At 40.3% G+C, this 23,904-nt stretch overlaps 1 protein-coding gene across 1 annotated transcript in view; it reads right to left on the bottom strand.

The window, feature by feature from the left end:
* Positions 1-9,413: 9,413 nt before the first annotated feature.
* Positions 9,414-23,904, bottom strand: part of ksr2 (kinase suppressor of ras 2) — a 273,796-nt gene continuing 259,305 nt past the window's right edge. The window contains 2 exon segments of the mRNA XM_060907435.1: positions 9,414-9,560; positions 13,828-13,957. Of these exon segments, the coding sequence (XP_060763418.1) occupies positions 9,414-9,560; positions 13,828-13,957 (277 nt within the window).

The following is a 23,904-nucleotide window of genomic DNA, read 5'->3' as shown; positions in this document are numbered from 1 at the left end:
TTTGTGTTACAATTAAAAAAAAAAAGCAATGTGCACCTTTAAAGTTGTAGGCATGTTGTGTAAATCAAATGGTGCTAACCCTCCAAAAATCCATTTTAATTCCAGCTTGTAATGCAACAAAACAGGACAAACACCAAGGGGGATGAATACTTTTGCAAGACACTATATGTTTTTCATTGAATTCTTAACCTTGAGCTTTTATGGCATTTTAACTGAACACTATTTTATCTGTAATCATGTGTAATGTTGTACCAGATGTATTTTTAAATTGTAATATTGGTTATGCTGCCTTCTTGGCCAGGTCACTCTGGGAAAAGAGACTTTAATCTCAGTGAGTCTTTTACCTGGTTAAATAAAGGAGATTGATTGATTGATTGATTGATTGATTGATTGATTGATTGATTGATTGATTGATTGATTGATACCAGAATGCATTTATGTTCAAATTTAAAATATGAAATTATTTTACAGAATTTTCCAAAATGGAAACCTTCTTTTGCAAGATTCTCCATCGGGAAAAACTAAAGAACGCTTCCTGGTGCTCGAACCTTTTTTCCTCTGAGTGTAATAAAGGCCAGGACATTATGGGAATATAGATATAGACTGTCTCTCAGACACTCAGCCTACAAATTTTGTCATTTTTACAATTTAGTAATGTAAGAGTAAGAACTTTATGTTTCCAATACAAAAAAAAGGTTAACTAACATCCAGCTAAATAAAAGACATTAATTTTTTTTGTGCTCCAGATCCCTGTGACATGTAGGATATGTGATATGCCTATTTTTTGTTTGTTTGTTTGTTTGTTTGTTTGTTCATTTTTTCTCAGAAGGTATGTAACAGGTGTGTAATTGGAATGTAGTCTGATCCTGACTCACATCTCTCCTCAGATCTGATCCAATTAAAATGCTCAGACTTTGGATGGCATCTAGTTTCAAATTAAAGACCTGGATTCTGGGGAGAAATTGCTCTCATTCACTAAAAGCTTTCATATTTATGAGATTGTAAAGTATGTTCCAGTGATTCAGGCTTTTGTATTATTCAAGGGCATTTTCACTTAAACAAAAAAACTAAAAAAAAAAAAATGACAAGAAAAAAAAAACGCACCATTAAAAAAAAGCCTTGCACTAAAACCTTCATTTGTTATGCTCTGCTGAAGTAGTAAAGGTGCCAATTAGTGAGCTTAGACCTGTTTATTGGGACCTTTGACACCTTGGAGCTATCAGGCGATCAGCTTATTCGCTCAGGTGCATAAGTGAATGGGAACGAGTGATGATATCGTTAGAGAGAGAGTGGATGGTTGAGAGAGGGATACTGAAGAAGAGAAAGAGAGGAGGGATGGTTGAGAGAGAGAGAGAGAGAGAGAGAGAGAGGGGGGGGATGGTTGAGAGAGGGGGATGGTTGAGAGAGAGAGAGAAAGAGGGGGATGGTTGAGAGAGAGGGTGGTTGAGAGAGAAAGAGAGAGAGGGGATGGTTGAGAGAGATGGTTGAGAGATATTAAAGAAGAGAAAGAGAGAGAGTGGATGGTTGAGAGAGAAAGCGAGAGAGAGAGATGGTTGAGAGAGATACTGAAGAAAAGAGAGAGTGGATGGTTGAGAGAGATACTGAAGAAGAGAAGGAGAGAGAGAGTGGATGGTTGAGAGAGAGGGATGGTTGAAAGAGGGATACTGAAGGAGAGAGAGAGAGAGAATGTGACGCTCCCTGTTGTGATTCAGCATCAGCTGGAACATTTGACTCACTCTGCTACTTTCAAAACTGCATCTATTAATGAAACGAAGTTTTGTTTTTGTTTTTTTCTTCTTTTTCAAAAGTTCTGTTGTTGTTTCAACCTGTTATTAAAGTCAGGAAACAGAACCAGGAACATATCTGCATCATATCGACGTATCAACTGCACTTATTACAGCTCTTGAGTAAATAATCACAGGTTTGAGATGGTATGTTAATGACCAGTTAGAATTACAGCTTCAATTCACACACGTTCTTATTATCCTCTTTCTTTTGTGATTCACAGTATGGATAATTACATAATTCTCTCTCTGGTGTTAAATCATAACTTTAAATGAGCATTTAATTAAAGCTAAGTGTGATAGTGAACTACTAGAGTCAACTCCAGAATTATTTCCACTGTTCATGCAACTTAAAATGAATGTGATATTTTCTTAAGCTTTGCAAAAGGAAAAAAAAATCAAAACACTCCAATTTTTTTTCAGCACTCCTCCAATTAATAATTAATGAAGCCTCCTCCAGAGAGCAGAACATCACTGAGATTCTTCTGTAGGTTAATTAGGTTGTAGACGATTTTTTGGACCCTCAGCCATGCACAAGAAAGTGTGTATTTATTTATTTATTTATTTATTTATGCTTTGTGCATGTTCAATTCAGACTGGTTCAGACACTGGGCTGGCCATTTCCTGTCCCATCATCATTTCTCTGTTGACTTTGATGCGTATTTGCGAATTTGTAACAGCTCCAGATGTTTTAATTTTTCTCTACGCGTATAGATCAACAATCAGTCTTTGGGTTTTGATTTTCTCCTTTGTGAGAGATTTTATGTAGTCAACCTTACATTTAGTCAAAGGCAATAAGCTTTGAGTTTGACAGCAACAGAAAAGCGATTGCTGTGAGATGATCAGGAGATTGAATCCTGAGGCTACTTTTTGTCAAGAGCCAAGCAAGCAAAATTGGCAATTTATCACAGCAGGGCTCTATACTTAAAAGAATATAGTAATGCATTCACCTGATTTTTGATGGCTTTTGCGACCATTCGGCGTCCATACATACCACAGGGAACCTGATCATAAATGCAAGGCAACATATCTCATAAACATTTGACCACCAGACAACGAAATTTGTATCTTTATTTACTCAAAGATGAGTTTTTATCCAGCGCTTATTTTTAATTTGGATTTTCAAAAATAACATGGGATTATTTATTTACTAATAAGTTAAAACAGTTTTATTGGTCCACTCGCTTGATGGACAGTTGATAGTTGGAACCAGATGATGGTTTGACATCAAGTTTGAAATATCAAGATTGCAGCCTGAACCCTCAGGGCTCATACGCTGCATTCAGTCGAGGAGGATGATTTCCAGTAGGGTTTTTTTTTCCTTAAGGTTTTTATCCTACTGTTTTTTTTGGGGGGGGTTCATAGTGGGCAACATATCTTTGCATTGTCTGCTTTTTTTGCCTGAATGATTTCGTACTCTGCTGTGCACACTCGGGTTAACATAATTATTCTTCAGTTCGGTAGCGATTCTGAGCATCTTTCCTTAGTTATAGATAATCTAAACCAGTGGCGGCTGGTAGTCTTTCAAACAGGGGAGGCTGGTCGGTTACGATATTTCCAGATTTTAAAAGAAAAAACACATCAATTTTGCCCATACTCTTGCCTCTGATCTGGCTGATTGTTGGCAGGGTCACAAACTGTGAAATAACAGGTTCTTTTGGCCCATTAGCCTACTGCCCAATATACATGATGGTGGTGTTGGGGGCGTATATTTTAACATTTTATATTTTAAAATTGTGGCATGTTGTTTAAAAATTGATCATTATTGAAAGCAGCTCTTTGTCAGGAACCTCAGCAGTAACAGCAGAGTGTTCTGGAATAGGCACAAGCACTGACCTTGGGGAGCCAAACAGAGCTGGGTGCCACACATTTCATTCAATGACACTTTCCCTATATTTTACTTATTTTGACTGAGAAATGTTTTATTGACAATTTTGATAACCCTTCACTTTTAATCCAAGTCTGTAGTGTGAAATGTTCTCGGCTGTGTTTTTGTTTAAACATGTTTTCCAAATTGTAGCTGTGTTTAATTCATATCCAGAAAAATATATATTCCAATATAATATACTCAGCATAGACATTTTAAATAGATTCTATATTTTTGGTCCATCCATGACATATTACTAAAGTAGCCTATTTACTGTTGTTGATGTGGGTCACTTGCTGTTAGCCAATTCACTTTCTCGTACCAGGAGAGCTGAAAGGAACGAGTATTATTCCCTACCTTTTTCACCAAGTCAATTTGAGGCGTTGGTCTACCCTGCTCTTTAATTTTAATTTTTTCCTCGAAAGGAAGACTGGCAAATGGCTTCGCCAAAATTAAATCAGCAATGCTTGGCATCCGTGCGCAGCTTTCTTGCTAGCTGACTAGCCCCCTCAAGTTCAAGTTCAGTCACTCAAATAAACGAAATTTCTGGAACTAAGATAGCAAACTTGACAACACTATATTTACACTTTATTTACAATGAAAATATATACAAACTAAAAAAGCTGGTAGAAACCGTATGTAATGAATGAAATCAAAATGTAAGCTGACCTCTTACAATACACCACAGCACTTGCGAATCCGCATGGGACTGAACTGAGAGTCACCGCTGCCTGTCTATAGTTGAAACGAGCTGTCAATCAAAGAAAATATCCGGCCGCTTTCACCAATCACCAGTCTCCTCGCGGAAAGCTTTGCCATGTCCCTCCCACTGTGAGGCTCGGAGTCCGTGGGCGGGCATTTTCGCAGTATTTGTCCAATAACCGTCTTGCATTTTGATATTGAAAGCGCATAGCTCCCAAATGCCATTGAAGTCCACTGAGGCTGGGAGTCCGTGGGCGGGCGTTTTCGCAGTATTTGTCCAATAATCGTCTTGCATTTTGATATTGAAAAGCGCAGAGCTCCCAAATGCCATTGAAGTCCACTGAAGCTGGGCTGCATCGCGCTGTCACGAGGGGGAAAAACTCACGCGCACATTAGGCGAACTGGGGAAAGTTATAACGGAATGATTTCGCACTGTAGTTGGGTTGAGCACATATATTTCTATGATTCTGGATCTGAAATAGCAATGTTATAACTTATAACATTGCTATTTCAGATCCAGAATTTTTAGAGGAGGCTGAGCCTCCCACGTTGTCTTAGAGCAATCGCCCGTGATCTGAACCTACAGCGGATCAATATGAATATTGATTAGTTCTTATGCGTGATAATATTGGATGGTGACTCTAGAGTACTGATGTAAAGTGAAAGCGCTGGTTCACTACTGTCCACCAGGCACCCAGCAGAATCACACCATAATAAAAGTCGTGATGATGTTTCTGGATCTCAAAGAAAGGAATAAATATGGATTAGTAACTGTGATGTGTATCTCATTATTGGTCTCACTGTCACAAGACAATGCAGCGATTTACTGACGTGAAATACATGACACTAGACAGTTCGATGGTTTATTCATAGTGCTACAATAATATTATTATGATTCTATTCAGGTTGATTTTGTGCCCTTGGGAATATTTTACTCATAAACTCATCAGGAACTCCGTTTTTAGACAGTGACTAAATATCTATTTAACAGTTATTCCACGAAATCGAATCGTACATGAGCTGATAGCTGATGAGGCGCATAGCACCGAGTCAGCTATAAGCCATGTACGATGAGATTGAGTGGAATAACTGATTTATTCTCTCCACATTCACTGGATTTTGAGAAACAGAGCAGTTTTAGTTTTAGCAAATTCGATAAATAAAAACTTTATACAAAACGTCCGACAAAATAATTTCCGCTTAGATTATAAACAAACTGGTGAAGTGACAGGAGCAATTTGTGAAAAATGCGATAATAATAATTCTTGAAAAATAAATAAAAGTACGTTCTTACCATCAAATACTTTCATTCCATACTTTGTTGCTTTTTTCGTATTTTTTACAGGGTTTTCTTCTTCTTCTTCTTTAGGGTTTTTTTTGGCCGTTGGCAAACCAACTTAAAGGTGCATTACCGCCACCAACTGGGCTGGAGTGTGGAACAGGAGCTATTTGGGAGGGAAAAAAAAATCTATATTCTTTTCGCTTTTTCTGTTTTTTTTAAAATACATGATAATTTTGGGGGTTTTGTTTTCGAGTAGAGTTTTTATTTCATCCTTGGTTGGTCCAGCAACACGCTCCGCCATTTTGTTTTTTCTACTCATGGTATATGAGCTGATAGCCTAGCAGTAGAGTAGCCAATCAGAACGTGTGTTTGCTCATATCCAGTCAATGTGGATAGAATAAACTGTATTAGCCAGTCCATCTACTGTGCTTTTTGAGAGTTTGAATGAAACCAGACGACTTGCAGGAAACTCACAGTTATACATCTAAATTAAAATATATATATATATTATTAGTACCAATTCTCTTAAAGGGTGGCAATAATTCTGGAGTCGACTCTATATAGGTTTCTGTCAACATAAAATGGGAAACATGTGGGGAAAAAAGAAACAAGGAAGAGGAGGATAAAAGAAAGGACTGAAAAACATAAAATTCCAAAATGAACATTTTTTATTTATTTAATTTTTTTCTTCATAAAGGATGAGTGTAAAGAAGGAGCTTGTGATGAATAAAGCAGTCACTAAGCTGTGCACCATAAGGCATCTGTAATTACAAGCATTTACACACCTACAACCTACAGTACAGGAACTCGACCATGGAAAAAAGTCAAGCAAACATTCACACACAATTCCAAAAGGAAAGGAAACAAAAATTATATCATAAACTCAAACATGAATTCATAATTAAAGATCATGTAATGTGAGAAAGAAAGAAAGAAAGAAAGAAAGAAAGAAAGAAAGAAAGAAAGAAAGAAAGAAAGAAAGACACAAGATCCATACATTCGTCGTGAAATGGAATCAGTGAATGGAAAATTCATTTACAGCAACAAATTCTCGGCTTGGAACGCTTGTAAACAAGCACTTCCTGTTTACTTCACACTTCCTCCTGGCTCCCGTACTCCATCCTGATATGAAACTATGAACCAGACTTATAGAATGGACTAGGTAATATAACAAGTAGTGTTTTAAAGCTAGACGGCCTTTCGATTTCATAAAATCGGTGAAATTTAGTTCCTTCTCAAATGTGGTCATTGTGATATATGTTTATTTCTGTAATATCTCACAAAATATCAGGGCCATTCTGTGGCTGGGAAGTTATTTAATTTGAAGGGATTAAAGCAAATAATGTGCATGAAATCGCTCACTTCACGCAGTCTAGCAGACAGAGGAAGTCCGTGTGCGCATGCGCAGGTTTACCTTCTTCTTCTTTTGGGTTTTACAGCAGCTGGCATCCACAGTGTCACATTACTGCCATCTACAGGTTTACCTTTGACCGTGCACTGACAGTTCCATCATTCTGTCGCTAAACGAACAGCTGATCACACCGAGGTGCTCGCTGACCGCCGATATTTATTAGTTTGGTCCTGCGTGTCCTTTCCTTCGTATATACGGTAACATAAGGTCTTTTCTTCTCGCTTTCCGTTACTGTAGTCAGTCTTTCACATTTCATTCGCACACTCACATCCTCCATTTTTCTCTCCTGTTTCAAATTTGTATCCCACAATACCTTGCGTTGAGGCATACCAACTCACCACGTGATGCATGACGTAGTATCTTGAATTGGGTCATGGTGAAGCAGGAAAAAATTGCGGCGAATTTAGGGCCATGTGGCCTTAAATTCATTAATTGTTCTATTAAAAAAAAACTCATAAAATTGGAAGTCTGTGATTCAAATTCAGTAGCTTTCGGTCCACTAAACAGAAATAATTGGGTGTCGGGGAAAATTCTTTTTATGACTTATACTTGAAAAATAAATCTGAAAGGCAGTCTAGCTTTAAACATCTATCCTATTGTTTTTTTTTGTTGTTGTTGTTTTTTTAAGCAGTCTTATGATGTTATCCTGAATGCGTATGTATGAGAATATTTGATTATTTATCATGACACGTGATCTTGGTTTAGTTAAAGCAGTCCCTTATGGGTCTTTCTTCCATGCATTTAAAACGTTTAAGCTGTACAAATATAAATGACCCACAAAAAAAAAAAAAAAATCTGAATCTCAGTGATCCCAAAATAGACTTGAAAATCAGCAGCGTAAGATCTACAAGCAGTTCGAGACCTGGTTTATGATGGAATAGTATGTGAACAGGACGAGGGATTATTTACAGCCAGTGTGTGGCGCGTGATGGTGAGCATGATGACGCGTGATGGCTAAAACAGGTTCCCAGATCTTTAGAAGCCATACGCAGCTTAATGTCATGTCTGTAGTCTTACATACATTAGAGCAAAATATGGAATGCTATCTGTTGCATTTTCCACTATCAACGCTTCGCATGCAACAGTCATGAGTGTTTCATAATTTACACACGGCGATGGAAAAATTTTCTACTGTACAACGTTGCCTTTTAAAACACGTCCAACTTCAATGCATCTGTCGAAAGAAAGACGAACGCTAATCCTAGCTCTTTTTCTTTTTCTTACAGGCTCAGAAACTGCGTTTAACCCCAACAAGGTCTCACATCATCAGTTAAATATAATACAATTCAAGCATCTAGAACTGGCGTGTGCGATCATAAAACCTACAGGATGGTTTCACAACGCAAACTTCTCTTTCTTTCTTTTAAAAAAATGTTCAGTTTCCTTTCTAGTTTATTTATTTGTTTATTTATTTTTAGAAATAGGGATACTTGTGCACCCGAAAAGGAGTCGTAAAGCTTTGTGACTTGAAACAGCCACGTGAATACAGCCAACACACACACACACGTTTCTCAAACTATCCTTGTGAGAACCATCTTTTGATTTAATTATAAATTTAGCTACTGAACACTATCGAAATTTAACTCTAATCTTAACCTCAGTAACCATAAGGAAACATTTTGGTTCTACTTGTTGTTGTTTTTGTTGTTGTTTCATTATTTAAAAAAAAAATCCATGTGGGATCTAACCAAATATCCTCACAAGGTCAAACTATCAGATATTCCTGTCCTTGTGAGGACATTTAGTCATCAAGTTATAAAAGCATGTGCGCGCGCACACACGCAGACACACACAACACGTAGAATGGATGCCAGTGATTGGACTGAAAGCGAATAAATAAACAATAGTTCAATTCACAAATCCGAAAAGAAAGAAATACATTCACTCACTCCATAACAGCACGTCCTCCTAAAAAAAAAAAAAAAAAAAAAAAAAAAAAAAAAAAATTACAGATGCACGACTCAAAAGAGAATAAAAACAATTTGCATTTGTTCATAAAAATGCATCATCAAACGAACTGACATGGCATGTGACTGAACATAAGTTCATCAAAAAAGAGAACATCGACAAATTAATCATGAATAAATTCAAAAGGTTTAAACACAAACAGATTTAACAGATTGAGGGAAAAAAAACAGAACAAAACAACACAAACAGAGAACGAAATCATAAAGAAGAAAGAAATCTTCTGTCGTCCATACATGATCAAACAATAAACAGAAGAACACGATGCAAACTTGACTACACGTACGATCCAGCAGCTTCCCCCCAGTGCACAGTTTCCCACAATGCCGCATGTCTAACGCCAATATGCTCAATCTCCAGGACTTCAGAGTACGTCTCGTTTTTTTTTTTTGAGAACCTGGCTCATTTTACATACTCAGCTGATTTCCAGAAGTGTCCGGGGTGCGAGAGGCGGCGGTTGCGCTTGGGCAGTTTCTCGAGCAGCTCCATCAGTTTGGAGAAGCTAGGTCTCTCCTCGGACTCGTGAGCCCAGCAGAACAGCAGGATGTCCTACACAAGAGCAGGAAAGTCCATAAACCTACAGAACTCAAGAAGCTCTGCTCGCAAACACAGCAATTTTCCCACACGTACCTGACATGACGTGTATGAATGTATATGTTGTCTTGCATAAGTATTCAGCTCTTGAACCACATTTTGAGGGCTTTCACAACAATGAGCATGAACACTTATGCAGTTTTTTCATCTGTCAATCGTTTTTCCACAGCAAAATATACGTGGATTTTTCTCCGACTTTAATATTATGAGCTTTTTTTGTTTAGATTCATGATATAGCTGTATCAACCCAGTTCTACAAAACGACAGAGAAATTCAAAGGGGGGCAAATACTTTTCCAGGCACAGAGTTATATTTCATACTATAAAAAAGATGATTGGTTTTGTTTTCGAGTAGAGTTTTTATTTCGTCCTCGGTTGGTTCAGCAACACGCTCTGCCATTTTGTTTTTCTCTACTCATGGTATATGAGCTGATATCCTAGTAGTAGAGTAGCCAATCAGAGTGCACGATTGCTCATATCTAGTGAACGTGGATAGAAGAACATTGATTATCTCGTTACAGTGGCACCTGTCAAGGAGTGGGATATATTACTCAGCAAGAGAACAGTCAGTTCTTGAAGTTGATGTGTTGGAAGCAGGAAAAATGGGCAAGCGTAAAGATCTGAGCGACTTTGACGAGGGCCAAATTGTGGTGGTGAGATGACTGGGTCTGAGCATGTCCAAAATGGCACATCTTGTGGGGTGTTCCCAGTATGCAGTGGTTAGTACCGAACAAAAGTGTTCCAAGGATCTAAAGGACAACCGGTGAACCGGCGACAGGGTCATGGGTGTCGAAGTCTCACTGATTTGCATAGGGTGCAAAGGCTACCCCATCTGATCTGATCCCACAGAAGAGCTACTGGAGCACAAACTGCTGAAAAAGTTCATGCTGACTAAAACAGAAAGGTGTCAGAATTAACTTTGCACTAGAGCCCTGCACTCCCGCGGGAGTCCCGCAGGACTCGCCGCAAAGCAGTGCGGCGCGGGACAAATTTTGAAAGCTCATTGCAGGCGCGGGCGGGACCGGAAGTGCACATATGCGGCGCGGGCGGGAGCGCACATATGCGGCGCGGGTGGGAGCGGTGATAAGCTGCAGTCCCGCTAACTAAAAACGTGTTTGAAATAAAATTTATAAATTATTAATTTATGTCTATCATATATAATTTGTGCTGGATATTTTATTTGGCATTAATAAAAACATTTTAAGATACCTAAATTTGCAGAGAGAGTCAGATTGCCAGATTGAGTGAGGAATAGCATCTTAAATTTGCCATTGATCACCCTAAATTGATCACGGGAAATCCTTTGATCACTCTAATGACTCGCAGTTCACACCCAGCTAGCAAGAGAACCATGAGTGAAGTGATTTACTGCTTGCGTTAGTCTACAACTCTAATCAGAGAGACAGGTTACACAGTGACGGTAGGCTTGACTCAGTGCTATCCCAGAAATCCTTCCTGTAATATGCAAATTTGGCTGTCCAATCAGAGGTGGCCAAATTTGCATATTACAGGAAGGATTTCTGGGATAGCATTGAGTCAAGCCTACCGTCACTGTGTAACCTGTCTCTCTGATTAGAGTTGTAGACTAACTCAAGCAGTAAATCAATTCACTTCTCTTACTAGCTCTGCTTTGCATAACAAAAAAAAACACCATTGGTACAAAGCAAGCCCATTCACTTTTTTATGCTGATCAGAGAATTACAATGGTTTCTCATGTGATAAAAATGTGTGATTCGCGATTAAATATTTTAATTGCTTGACAGCACTAATTATTATTATTAGAGACACTACATGCTAAATTCAGAAACAAGGTAAATAATAACAAACGTGAACATGAGCTATAGATATTTATGCTCAAATCCACTCAAAGTAGGGGGCGGGGCACCATCATGCTGTGTCAAGACAAGAACTTTCCTGAGAAATAACGCGAACATCTGCATCATGCGGGATTTGCAGGCGGGAGCGGGACAAAATATGGCGGGAGCGGGACTGAAAATCATAATTTTTTTGTGGGTGCGGGCGGGAGCGGGACTGAAAATCATAATTCTTTGCGGGCGCGGGACTGCACAATGCGGGCGCGAGCGGGAGCGGGACTGAAAAATCCAACCCGCACAGACCTCTACTTTGCACCCCATGTGAATCAATGAGCCTTTGACACCCATGACCCTGTCGCCGGTTCACCGGTTGTCCTTTGGATCCTTGGAACACTTTTGGTAGGTACTAACCACTGCATCCCAGGAACACCCTACAAGATGTGCCATTTTGGAGATGCTCAGACCCAGTCATCTCACCATCACAATTTGGCCCTTGTCAAAGTCGCTCAGATCCTTACGCTTGCCCATTTTTCCTGCTTCCAACACATCAACTTCAAGAACTGACTGTTCACTTGCTGCCTAATATATCCCACCCCTTGACAGGTGCCAATGTGATGAGATAATTAAATAATATTGGCTGGTTTTTTTTCATGGTATATCAGATATATTCCATTCAGCTAGCATGATACTGAACGACTCATTCATGAAAAAAGTCAGCCATTATTATTATTATTATTATTATTATTATTATTATCCATGCACATTCCTTTCAGGTTTTCAACATGTCTTTCTCTTTCAAAATTCTCTCAAAATCTTCCGTATTTAACGAAGCAAACCTGGCGGCCATGTTTGTTTACAAATTGTCCAAGTTGCTTGCTAGCGTGGAAGATTTATGTCTCTGATGTGTGGCATCATGTTGTCTTGACAACCATGCAATATCGTAAACCATATTCAACGCTCATTCTCCATTGGGTAGAGTGACGTAATACACGTAGGATAAGCGATATGCTAACAATATTGTATGCTATCGAACCAAATGAATGAAACCCGCTAGAAGGGAATAGAACACGTTTTTATTCCACGGAAAAAGTGTCCTGTATGTATAATAATCAATGTCATTCACTTCACCTATTAGTGATTTTAATGTTTTGGCTGGGGGCGGCACGGTGGTGTAGTGGTTAGCGCTGTCGCCTCACAGCAATAAGGTCCTGGGTTCGAGCCCAGTGGCCGGCGAGGGCCCTTCTGTGCAGAGTTTGCATGTTCTCCCCGTGTCCGCGTGGGTTTCCTCCGGGTGCTCCGGTTTCCCCCACAGTCCAAAGACATGCAGGTTAGGTTAACTGGTGACTCTAAATTGACCGTAGGTGTGAATGGTTGTCTGTGTCTATGTGTCAGCCCTGTGATGACCTGGCGACTTGTCCAGGGTGTACCCCGCCTCTCGCCCGTAGTCAGCTGGGATAGGCTCCAGCTCGCCTGCGACCCTGTAGAACAGGATAAAGCAGCTAGAGATAATAAGATGAGATGAAAACAAATAATCATTGGTATAGTGGAAGATCATTGATTCTGTATGGAGAGATATAACAGTTATGGAAGGAGTCTCCAGTGCCAGTTGCAATGGGAAAGTCTCCAGGACTTGTTTTGTTTGATGTTCCACAACATTAGATGGTACGTAGAGGAATAGAATGTATGATGTGTCATTCTTTAGTAAGTAAAATTAGCAAATTGTGTTGTGTATGGCAAATGAAACGCTTTAGGAAGTGCTGTTTGTGGAAAATAATCAACTAACAGTAACTCCGCTTATTTTCCTGGAACAGCATACTTTATTGCTTCCAAAATCAATGCAAAACACTGATGAGTTTTTATCCATCATCATTGCTGAGTGACAAATTAGATACAATTCTTGATATCTTCTAACTGACAGGAGGAACTTTACCTAGTTGGATGTATGATCATGTTTTTCACTTTTGGGATTTTTTTTTTTTACTCCGCCAATTTTGTTGCAGGAGGTTATGTTTTCGCTTCCATTTGTGTGTCTTTTCCCAACATAACTCAAAAATTAGTGAAATGATTTGGATGAAATTTGGCAGAAAGGTGAGCCATGGGCCAAGGAACAATTGATTAGATTTTGATGCAAATCCAGATATGTATGCGGATCCAAGATTTTTTTTAAACTGTTCCCAACGTAACTCAAAAAGTAGTGAACAGATTTGGATGAAATTTGGTGGACATCTTTAGAATTATCCTCAGTTCAATGAATTGATTTTCATGTTGATAATATGTGTCTTGACAGAGATGTGGACTCTACTGAGTGCCCTCTAGTTTCTCTATATTACAGTAAAATGTCATTAAAAAATTTTATTTCCTGAAATGAAGTTTGCATATTTTTGCACATTTTTCTCTCACTCTACTCACCGATATCTCTTTGCCAATGCCGATCTGAGTGAGGTTGGGTCTCATGCCACTGCCCACCTGCCATATGATCACCTCAGCCGGCTGGTTCTTAAAAGGCCACTCCCGTGCATGCAGCTCGTACCAGATCGTCCTGAAAGACACAGGATATTCATTACACACTCCTCCATACATCTGTCAGAAGAATTCAAGTTCAAAGATGTTTGTGGAACATCAAAGCCCTCACAATATCCCTCCAATAGACCCGAGTTCGACCTCTCCTGGTTCAGCAGTGTCCAGATAAAATGAGTAAACACTGAAAAGAGAGCTCTTGATTTCAGAAACATCTTTGCTCAGATTCTTTTTACCATAATTAAGTTGGAATTAAGCCTAATTAAAAATCAGTGAGTCAAGGGTTGATATCAAACCGACAAATCCTCTGAAGCGTACATGGAGGTTTCAAAGAGAGATAGACAAAGAAGCAAAGAGATAAACATCAAATACAATTCATTACAAGAACCATGTAGCACCATGCAAAAGACATCCTGATGTGATAATGAATATGAATTGAGGCGGGTGGAGTGAAAAGCCATGTCCCACTGCTCACAGCATGTTCACGTTACGAATCACAGAAACCATGAGAAGCCGAGAAGAAACCCATGGAGAACAAGGTGTTCATGAAATCAATTAAATACAGGGAAATGTCCATATTTTTTAAGAGTGACAGAGCCAGAGATCCTCCATACGGACAGAAGAGTTGAATACAATTGCGTTTAGGAGGCAGCATCCCACATCCATTAGGGTGCATCAGTCGCCCCCTAACAATGAAAAGTTCCTCCGATCATGATGCATTTTTGTTTTTATGTTCCTTTTGGTAAGAAAACACACTGGGTGAAATATTTTGACAAAATTCAAAAGTTTAATGGTGGCACCATGAGCTCAAAGTTATGGAAAAAGCTGCTATTTTATGACTTTTATGACAAAATTTCGATCACTTTTCATGAAACATTATGGCACCTTATAGAGTATACCAAATATCTTAGATACACATTTTTAGTACATATTCTAAATATATTATCAAGCACAGTTTGAGTTTTAGCTGTTCACTGAATCATTGTTCAACTACTTTTAAACAATACAAATGTATTATGAAATCACATTAATGCTTCTCAATCCCTTGCAAAGATTCTTAACATGATCTCTGGGTCACAAGAAATCAGTAAATGGAGTCCAACATTGTGATTCAAACCTTAGGCGAAAACATAAAATAAGCGTTTTTGGCAAAAAATGAACCTCATGGTGCCACCATTAGACTTTTGAATATGGTCAAAAAATTTTACAGGATGTCTTTATTGGTAAAAAGGAACACCCAAACAAAAATGCATCAGATTTTATGAAAGTGAGGGCAACTGATGCACCCTAACATCCATCCATCCCATTTCATGTGCCGTGCACCCGCACTACCACTGCCTCTGGATAGTTTCGAGTCCAGCTCCATGAACTCCACATTAAGGTTAAGGTTTTATATTTGGCTCAAAACTGACAGCAGTTAGAAGTACAGAAATATAAACAGCAGCACAAGTTGGTTGACATCACTGGAGAATGGTGAGCTTGGTTCAAGCTGACAGGAAGGATATGGTAACTCAAATGAGATCGTCAATGACGGCGTAGCTCACTCCGGCCCCGTCTAGTCCAGAAGGAATGATCTAAAGTGGGCCACCTTGTGCAATAAATGTCGCAAGCTATATACACTATATACAAGCTATATATAAAAGTTATATCCACCCTAGGAATACCGACATATTTACCAGAAAGCATCCAAAACGGTGAGGAACTGACCGAGAGGAAGTGATTTTTGTTGAACTGCTTAAGGCATTAAGGCTTAATTAGTCCATAACTTCATTAATAATTGTCATTAAGCAAATCTGGGTAGAAGTTATACCCCTAGGTACCCCTACCTTCACGCCAGAAAGAATAAAAATCGGTGAAGAATTGAGGGAGAAGAAGCGATTTGTGTGGAATACAAGAATACAATATAAGCGTACTCTTGGTGCCAGTCCCAAGCCCGGATAAATTGGAGAGGGTTGCGTCAGGAAGGGCATCCGGTGTAAAACTGTGCCAAATCTAACATGCGGAATGAAAAGAGAAATACCATACCAGATTGGTCGGGGCCCGGGTAAACAACAACCGCCTCTGGTACTGTTGGTCAACAGGGTGCTGGTGGAAAGTGTGATACTGTTACGCCAAAACAGAGAAGGAGAAAGAGAGGGGGGAGGTGTGTTAGGAGAGAGCATGAAAGATGGAAGGGAAGGAGCTTAGAATTGAGGGTAGGAACACTGAATGTGGGAACATTGACTGGCAGAGCGAGAGAGTTAGCAGGTATTATGGAAAGAAGGAAGTTGGACACCGTGTGTGCAGGAGACAAGGTGGAACGGAAGCAAGGCCAAGAACATTGGAGATGGATGCAAGTTGTTTTATTATGGAGTCGATGGAAAGAAAAATGGTGTTGGTATTGTTTTGAGGGGAGAGTTGGTCAACAGTGTGATTGATGTGAAGAGGGTGTCGGATAGAGTGATAGGCATGAAGTTGGAGATTCAAGGAGTGGTAATCAATGTGTGTGCATACGCCCCACAGGTTGGATGTGAGAATTAAGAGAAAGAGTTTCTGGGAAAATATGGATGAAGTGGTAAAAAGTATACCAAGGGAGGAGCGCATGCTGATAGGAGCAGATTTCAACGGACATGTTGGCGAGGGAAACAGAGGAGATGAGGACATGATGGGCAGATATGGTGTAAGAGAGAGAAATGTAGAAGGGCAAATGGTGGTTGATTTTTCAAAGAGGGTGAATTTGGCAATAGTCAATACATACTTCGAGAAGAAAGAGCAGCACAGGGTGACGTTTAAGAGTGGAGGAAGAGCTACACAGGTGGACTACATACTCTGCAAAAGGGGTAACCTGAAGGAGATTGGAGACTGTAAAGTGATGGCAGGGGAGAGTGTAGCTAGACAATATCAAGTGGTCGTGTGCAGGATGAGCTTGAAAGTGAAAAAGAGGAAGCGTGAAATAGTGGAGCTGATGATTAAGTGGTGGAAACTAAAAGAGGTTGAACATCAGAAGGAGTTTAGGGAAGAAATGAGATGAGCATTGAGTGGTCATGGAAGTCTGCCAGAAGATTGGAATACTACTACTGTACTAGTAAGAGAGGCAGCAAGGAAGGTGCTAGGGTGGTCATTGGGAAGGAGGAAGGAAGACAAGGCGACATGGTGGTGGAACAAAGAAATGCAGGAAATTATAAAAGAGAAGAGGCTAGCAAAGAAGAATTGGGACGATCAGAGAGACGAGGAAAGCAGGCGGTTATACAGAGAGACAAGACAGAAGGCAAAAAGAGTGGTAGCGAAGGCGAAAGCAGATGCATACCAGGAGTTGTACGAAAGACTGGAGACCAAAGAAGGAGAGAAAGACCTGTACAGACTAGCTAGGCAGAGAAACAGGGAAGCGAGAGATGTACAGCAGGTAAGAGTGATGAAAGAGCTCATCTCATCTCATTATCTGTAGCCGCTTTATCCTGTTCTACAGGGTCGCAGGCAAGCTGGAGCCTATCCCAGCTGACTACGGGCGAAAGGCGGGGTACACCCTGGACAAGTCGTCAGGTCATCACAGGGCTGACACATAGACACAGACAACCATTCACACTCACATTCACACCTTCGGTCAATTTAGAGTCACCAGTTAACCAAACCTGCATGTCTTTGGACTGTGGGGGAAACCGGAGCACCACGCGGACACGGGGAGAACATGCAAACTCCGCACAGAAAGGCCCTCGCCGGCCACAGGGCTCGAACCCAGAACCTTCTTGCTGTGAGGCGACGGCACTAACCACTACACCACCGTGCCGCCATGATCTCATCTCATCTCATTATCTCTAGCCGCTTTATCCTTCTACAGGGTCGCAGGCAAGCTGGAGCCTATCCCAGCTGACTATGGGCGAAAGGCGGGGTACACCCTGGACAAGTCGCCAGGTCATCACAGGGCTGACACATAGACACAGACAACCATTCACACTCACATTCACACCTACGGTCAATTTAGAGTCACCAGTTAACCTAACCTGCATGTCTTTGGACTGTGGGGGAAACCGGAGCACCACGCGGACACGGGGAGAACATTCAAACTCCGCACAGAAAGGCCCTCGCCGGCCACAGGGCTCGAACCCAGAACCTTCTTGCTGTGAGGCGACAGCGCTAACCACTACACCACCGTGCCGCCGTGATGAAAGATGTAAATGGAAATGTGCTGACAAACAGAGTGTATTAAGAAGGTGGAAAGAGTACTTTGAGGATTTATTAAATGAGGAGAATCCAAGAGAGAAAAGGTCAGATACATTGGAGACAGCAAATCAGGAAGCAGAGTTGGTTAGTAAGGATGAGATGAGGGCAGCCATGAAAAGAATGGACACTGGGAAAGCAGGCGGACCAGATGGTATCCTGACTGAGGCTTGGAGATGTTTGGGTGAGACGAATGTGGAGTTCCTAACGAGATTGTTTAATAAGATCCTAGAGAATGAGAAAATGCTAAATGAATGGAGAAAGAGTGTGCTAGTCCCAATATACAAGAATAAGGGAGATGTACAGAGCTGCAGTAATTACAGAGGAATAAAATTGATGAGCCACACCATGAAGCTATGGGAAAGGGTATTGGAGGCGAGATTGAGAAGAGAGGTAGCAATCTGTGAACAGCAGTATGGGTTTATGCCAAGGAACAGCACGTCGGATGCAATTTTTGCTTTAAGAATGTTAATGGAGAAGTACAGAGAAGGCCAAAGAAAGCTACATTGTGTGTTTGTAGACCTGGAGAAGGCATACAATAAAGTGCCGAGAGATGAGTTATGGTATTGTATGAGAGTGGAGTGAATGAGAAGTATATTAGAGTAGTGCAAGACATGTATGAGAACAGTGAAGCAGCAGTGAGGTATGCAGTTGAAACAACTGAATGGTTCAAGGTGAAGGTGGGACTTGATCAAGGATCTGCTTTGAGTCCTTTTTTGTTTGCCATAGTGATGGATAGCTTGACGGACCAAGTGAGGCAAGAGTCACCATGGAACATGATGTTTGTGGATGATATTGTGATAAGTGGTGAAAGTAGAAAGGAGGTTGAGTTGGGTTTGGAGAGATGGAGGGATGCATTGGAACGAAGAGGAATGAAGGTGAACGGTAGCAAAACAGAATACATGTGCATCAATGAGAATGGGGATGAGAGTGTAGTGAAAATGCAAGGAGTAGATGTAAAGAAAGTTTTTGAATTCAAGTACCTGGGGTCAACTGTGCAGGAAAATGGGGGCTGCGATAGTGAGGTGAGAAAAGAGAGTGCAGGCAGGGTGGAGCAGTTGGAGAAGGATTTCGGGACTCATTTGTGATAGTCCCAGCAAAAGTGAAAGGTAAGATGTATAAGACAGTAGTGAGACCAGCTGTGATGTATGGCTTGGAGACAGTACCCTTAATGAAGAGACAGGAGGCAAAGTTGGAGGTAGCGGAGTTGAGGATGTTAAGGTTTGTGATGGGAGTGACAAAGTTGGACAGGATAAGAAACGAGCACATCAGAGGGACAGCACATATGGAGAGCTTGGGAATTAAGCTAAGAGAGATGAGACTGAGATGGTACGGGCACATCCTGAGAAGAGATGCAGAGCATGTGGGAAGGAGAATGTTGAGGATGGAGCTGCCAGGCAAATGAAAACGAGGAAGACCATAGAGGAAATACATGGATGTGGTGAGAGAGGACATGAAAGTGGTAGGTGTGGTAGAGAAGGATGTGGAAGACAGGGAGCAATGGAGATGAAAGATCCGCTGTGGCAACCCCTAATCGGGAGCAGCCAGAAGAAGAAGATGATGATGATGATGATTATTATTATCCTAATGTTTTTAGGATGCTATTTCTCCCTCAGTTTTCAACCAATCATCACCAAATTTCACATGAACAATACCTCTGGGCTGAATTACATTGCTATGACTTTTGGTGCTGATCTGGATCACTGATCCGGAATGATGGCTTTTTTCAATTACTTACAACTCTGTCAATTTTCATGATTTTTTCAATCAGTTTTTGTTGTTGTTGTTGTTCAGGGTGGCAGGGTGCAACTTTTCCTCCCTAAGCATCATTCTCTATCTCTTACCATTCCAGATCTGTAGGGTACGGTGACCAGATGTCCCGGTTTGTAACAGCTAGCACAAATTACTGTGACTTTCGTCACAATCTCTATCTATCTATCTATCTATCTATCTATCTATCTATCTATCTATCTATCTATCTATCTATCTATCTATCTATCTATCTATCTATCTATCTGTCTATCTATCTATCTATCTATCTATCTATCTATCGTTCACATTCAGTACTGCCACTTTTCCACAGCTTTTATCTTCATTCATCACAATTCTTGTTTTTAGCGCTATTAATGCACATTCACATGTACAAAGCACATGTATTTTTATTGTTACATTTTTATCTGTATATTGTACAGTCGGCTTGTTATTGGGGATCTTTTTTTTATTCTATTTTATGTTGTACAGTGTGTCTCTTTCGTTTTGCATGTCTAATAACTTGCTGGCTGCAACAAAATTTCCTAGATTGGGATCAATAAAGTAAATCAATCAATCAATCTATCTATCTATCTATCTATCTATCTATCTATCTATCTATCTATCTATCTATCTATCTATCTATCTATCTATCTATCTATCTATCTATCTATCACAGCAAGCGATTTATTCCAGATACATTCCAAAAAAAGCATCATGGCTAAACTACAAAACTGATATAAAACTTAAATATTTCTTTAAATCACATTGTATACTTCTTGAATCCCATTTAAGACGTTCACTTTTGCAAAACTGAGCCAAACATTTTGATGGCCCATAGATAACACAGATTGGTATCACATTTAGAGAGCTTTATTAGCCTCAAGGAAAGAATTAGTAAACAAAAGTGTTAAACTAGCGAACTGGACACCGCCATTAGACTCTCCAGGGGAATATTGTGGAGGGAATTAAGCTGAACACCAAAAAGCCAAATTCAGCCCCTAATCCCAAGCCCTTCCCCAGAGAACAGCAAGTGGCTAAAGGATATTACACTTCCCACATTCTTCTGCTACTTCGCTCATTTAAAGTGGATGATTATTATCTTGAATTAATGGGGAGTGACAGATTTGGGGTCACTTCCACCACAATTCAGAGAGTTGATGGATGAAATGAAACATTAGAGTTCATTAACTGTAATGCATTTGGAGACCTTTTTGTGATGTTTTTTCCCATCACCTCGCTGCTGGTCTGAAATGAGATTGACTCTGGTGTTGTGCGTTTAATTGATTGCTTTGAGCTAACAGTTCATTAGCCTGGAGGGAAACACTACGGGCAATAAAGGAGTGCTTAGTGCCCCCAAATGAGATCTTTGTAGAGATATTTGCAGACCAAGTCTGCACAAAGTCTGCTGTATATTAGAGGTAGAGGAGTAATGAAATCATGAGGTAGAAGAGTAATGAAATTATAATGACTCCATTGAAAAGAAAAGAAAAAACCAGAATGGATTATTTGGTTAGACAACTAACTGTGAGAATGTCAAAAGTGGTCTTGATTTATATAAGATTCTTCTTTTGTTTTTACTGATGCTTACTGGAATAGTCTTGGCCTAGTGGTTAGCGTGTCCACCTCTCAACAGGTTCTACTCGCGGTCAGGTTGTACCAAAGACCATCATGAAAAAGGTACCTACTGCCATTTGGTGAGGTACACCAAAATATAGATGTGAGTAGGGACTCAAACTCTCACAGTCACCAAAGGACCGCCCACTGTAGCCCTAGTTATGTAATAGGTGAGAGGCCGAGGGCGATAGATACAGAGATCCATGCTGCCCAATGTGCCTTAACACTGGCACTAAAACATCGTCTCGTTTACAGTACACGTGATTGTATTTTAGTTGGGGTGTCCATCAAAATATGGTCTTATTAGCTCATCTGACCGATGAGCTGTTGTCGTGGCATGGCATCCATCTGTCCGTCGTCCACAATTCAGTTAAATCGTATCTCCTCCATGAATTCTCCATGCATTTCTGTTCCAACTGTTTTGTCTGAAAGAACTCACCACTCCACACAAAACTTGGTCATTGTTTTGTCAAATTTTTTGCTAACGAGTTACTAATTAGACCAAATTAACAAATTTTGGAGGTTGGTCCTCTCTTACATTGTCACATTTCAGTTCTGGTTAATATTTTGGTCGTCATGGTTGTTTGCATGGCAGGCCAGATGAGCTCCTACATCCTTGATGTTCTGGTTTCAATATATCCAGTACTGTGCAAAAGTCTTAGGCACACTTTTTTTTTCCTACAAACTTTGTTATAGATTTCTATTTTATGACATCTACATTATCAAGTTAATACACAAACATTTTAGACTTCCAAACATTAATTTTTTTTTCCAGCACAAAATTAAATATTACAGAAAAATAAAAGTTTGTATCTGAACAGCATATTCCATAAGAGAGCACTTTTCAGATTAAAAAAGAAAACATAATGAAGGATAACCTGGTTACTTGTCCAGGGTGTACCCCGCCTCTCGCCCATAGTCAGCTGGGATAGGCTCCAGCTTGCCCGCGACCCTGTAGAACAGGATAAAGCAGCTAGAGATAATGAGATGAGATGAACATAATGAAGGATAACCTGGTTACTTGTCCAGGGTGTACCCCGCCTCTCGCCCATAGTCAGCTGGGATAGGCTCTAGCTTGCCTGCGACCCTGTAGAACAGGATAAGCGGCTACAGATAATGGATGGACAGATGGACATAATGAAGGCTACTGGGACAGTCGAGAAGAACTGGCTGGTTCTGCAAGATGCTCAGGAAAACCTACAGCTCATTTACCTTACCTTGGATGCCTTGGATCGGCTTTGAGCTTGATCTCTCAGGTCACGCATATCTCATATCTCCACTGCTGATTTCCAGAGTAGCAGCTATTAACACTTGCTATAAAACTGACCCACTCCAATAGCAAGTTCCTTTTCACTCCAATGTACCCGGGTGTAAATGGAGTGGCAGGCAATGATCTGAGCCACTTATCAAGTTCTGTCTTGAACCTCGTCAGAGTAGGGATGGGTAGGGACTTGATGTTTGTTGGCACCACATTGTAGGGAGCTTGTGCGACAGATTTGAATAAGAGTTGAATATCATCGTGTTGACACTGCTGTACCAAGAGTTGCCAAGAGGTCTGATAGATGTCATTCCTCTTCTAGCAGATTCATCTCATCTCATCTCATTATCTCTAGCCGCTTTATCCTTCTACAGGGTCGCAGGCAAGCTGGAGCCTATCCCAGTTGACTACGGGCGAAAGGCGGGGTACACCCTGGACAAGTCGCCAAGTCACCACAGGGCTGACACATAGACACAGACAACCATTCACACTCACATTCACACCTACGGTCAATTTAGAGTCACCAGTTAACCTAACCTGCATGTCTTTGGACTGTGGGGGAAACCGGAGCACCCGGAGGAAACCCACGCGGACACGGGGAGAACATGCAAACTCCACACAGAAAGACCCTCGAACCCGGACCTTCTTGCTGTGAGGCGACAGCACTAACCACTTCACCACCGTGCCGCCTAGCAGATTCATTGAACTCAATATTGATACAATTAGGAATAAGGTTGTTCTGGATCTTCCAGGTCATGACGATGGCATATCGCTCATGGTGCCTTTGTAAGGAGTAGAGGTTGAGAGCCTTAAGTCTGTTCCAGTAGTTCATTTCCTTATAAAACTGTACTCATTGTACCTGAGACTACTATTTATTTATTTTTTAAAGCAAAGGGTCATCTCACACCAAATATTGACTGTTATATTGATTTATTTTGGCTTACTGATGACTGTTTTATAGTATTTTTTCAATGTTGAAACATTTCATTTCATTATTTTTAAGCCATTTTTGGTCAACAACATTTCTTTACATGTGCCTAAGACTTTTGCACAGGACTGTAGATTCTACTGGGTTTTAATGGTGTATCCATGCGAATATAAGGTTGTATCCTATTGGATTTGTACAGGCTAGTTATTCATGTGATATATAT

Source organism: Neoarius graeffei, chromosome 24 (assembly GCF_027579695.1).
Source record: "Neoarius graeffei isolate fNeoGra1 chromosome 24, fNeoGra1.pri, whole genome shotgun sequence".
NCBI classification, from domain to species: Eukaryota; Metazoa; Chordata; class Actinopteri; order Siluriformes; family Ariidae; genus Neoarius; species Neoarius graeffei.
This window is presented reverse-complemented; position numbering and strand designations above follow the sequence as displayed.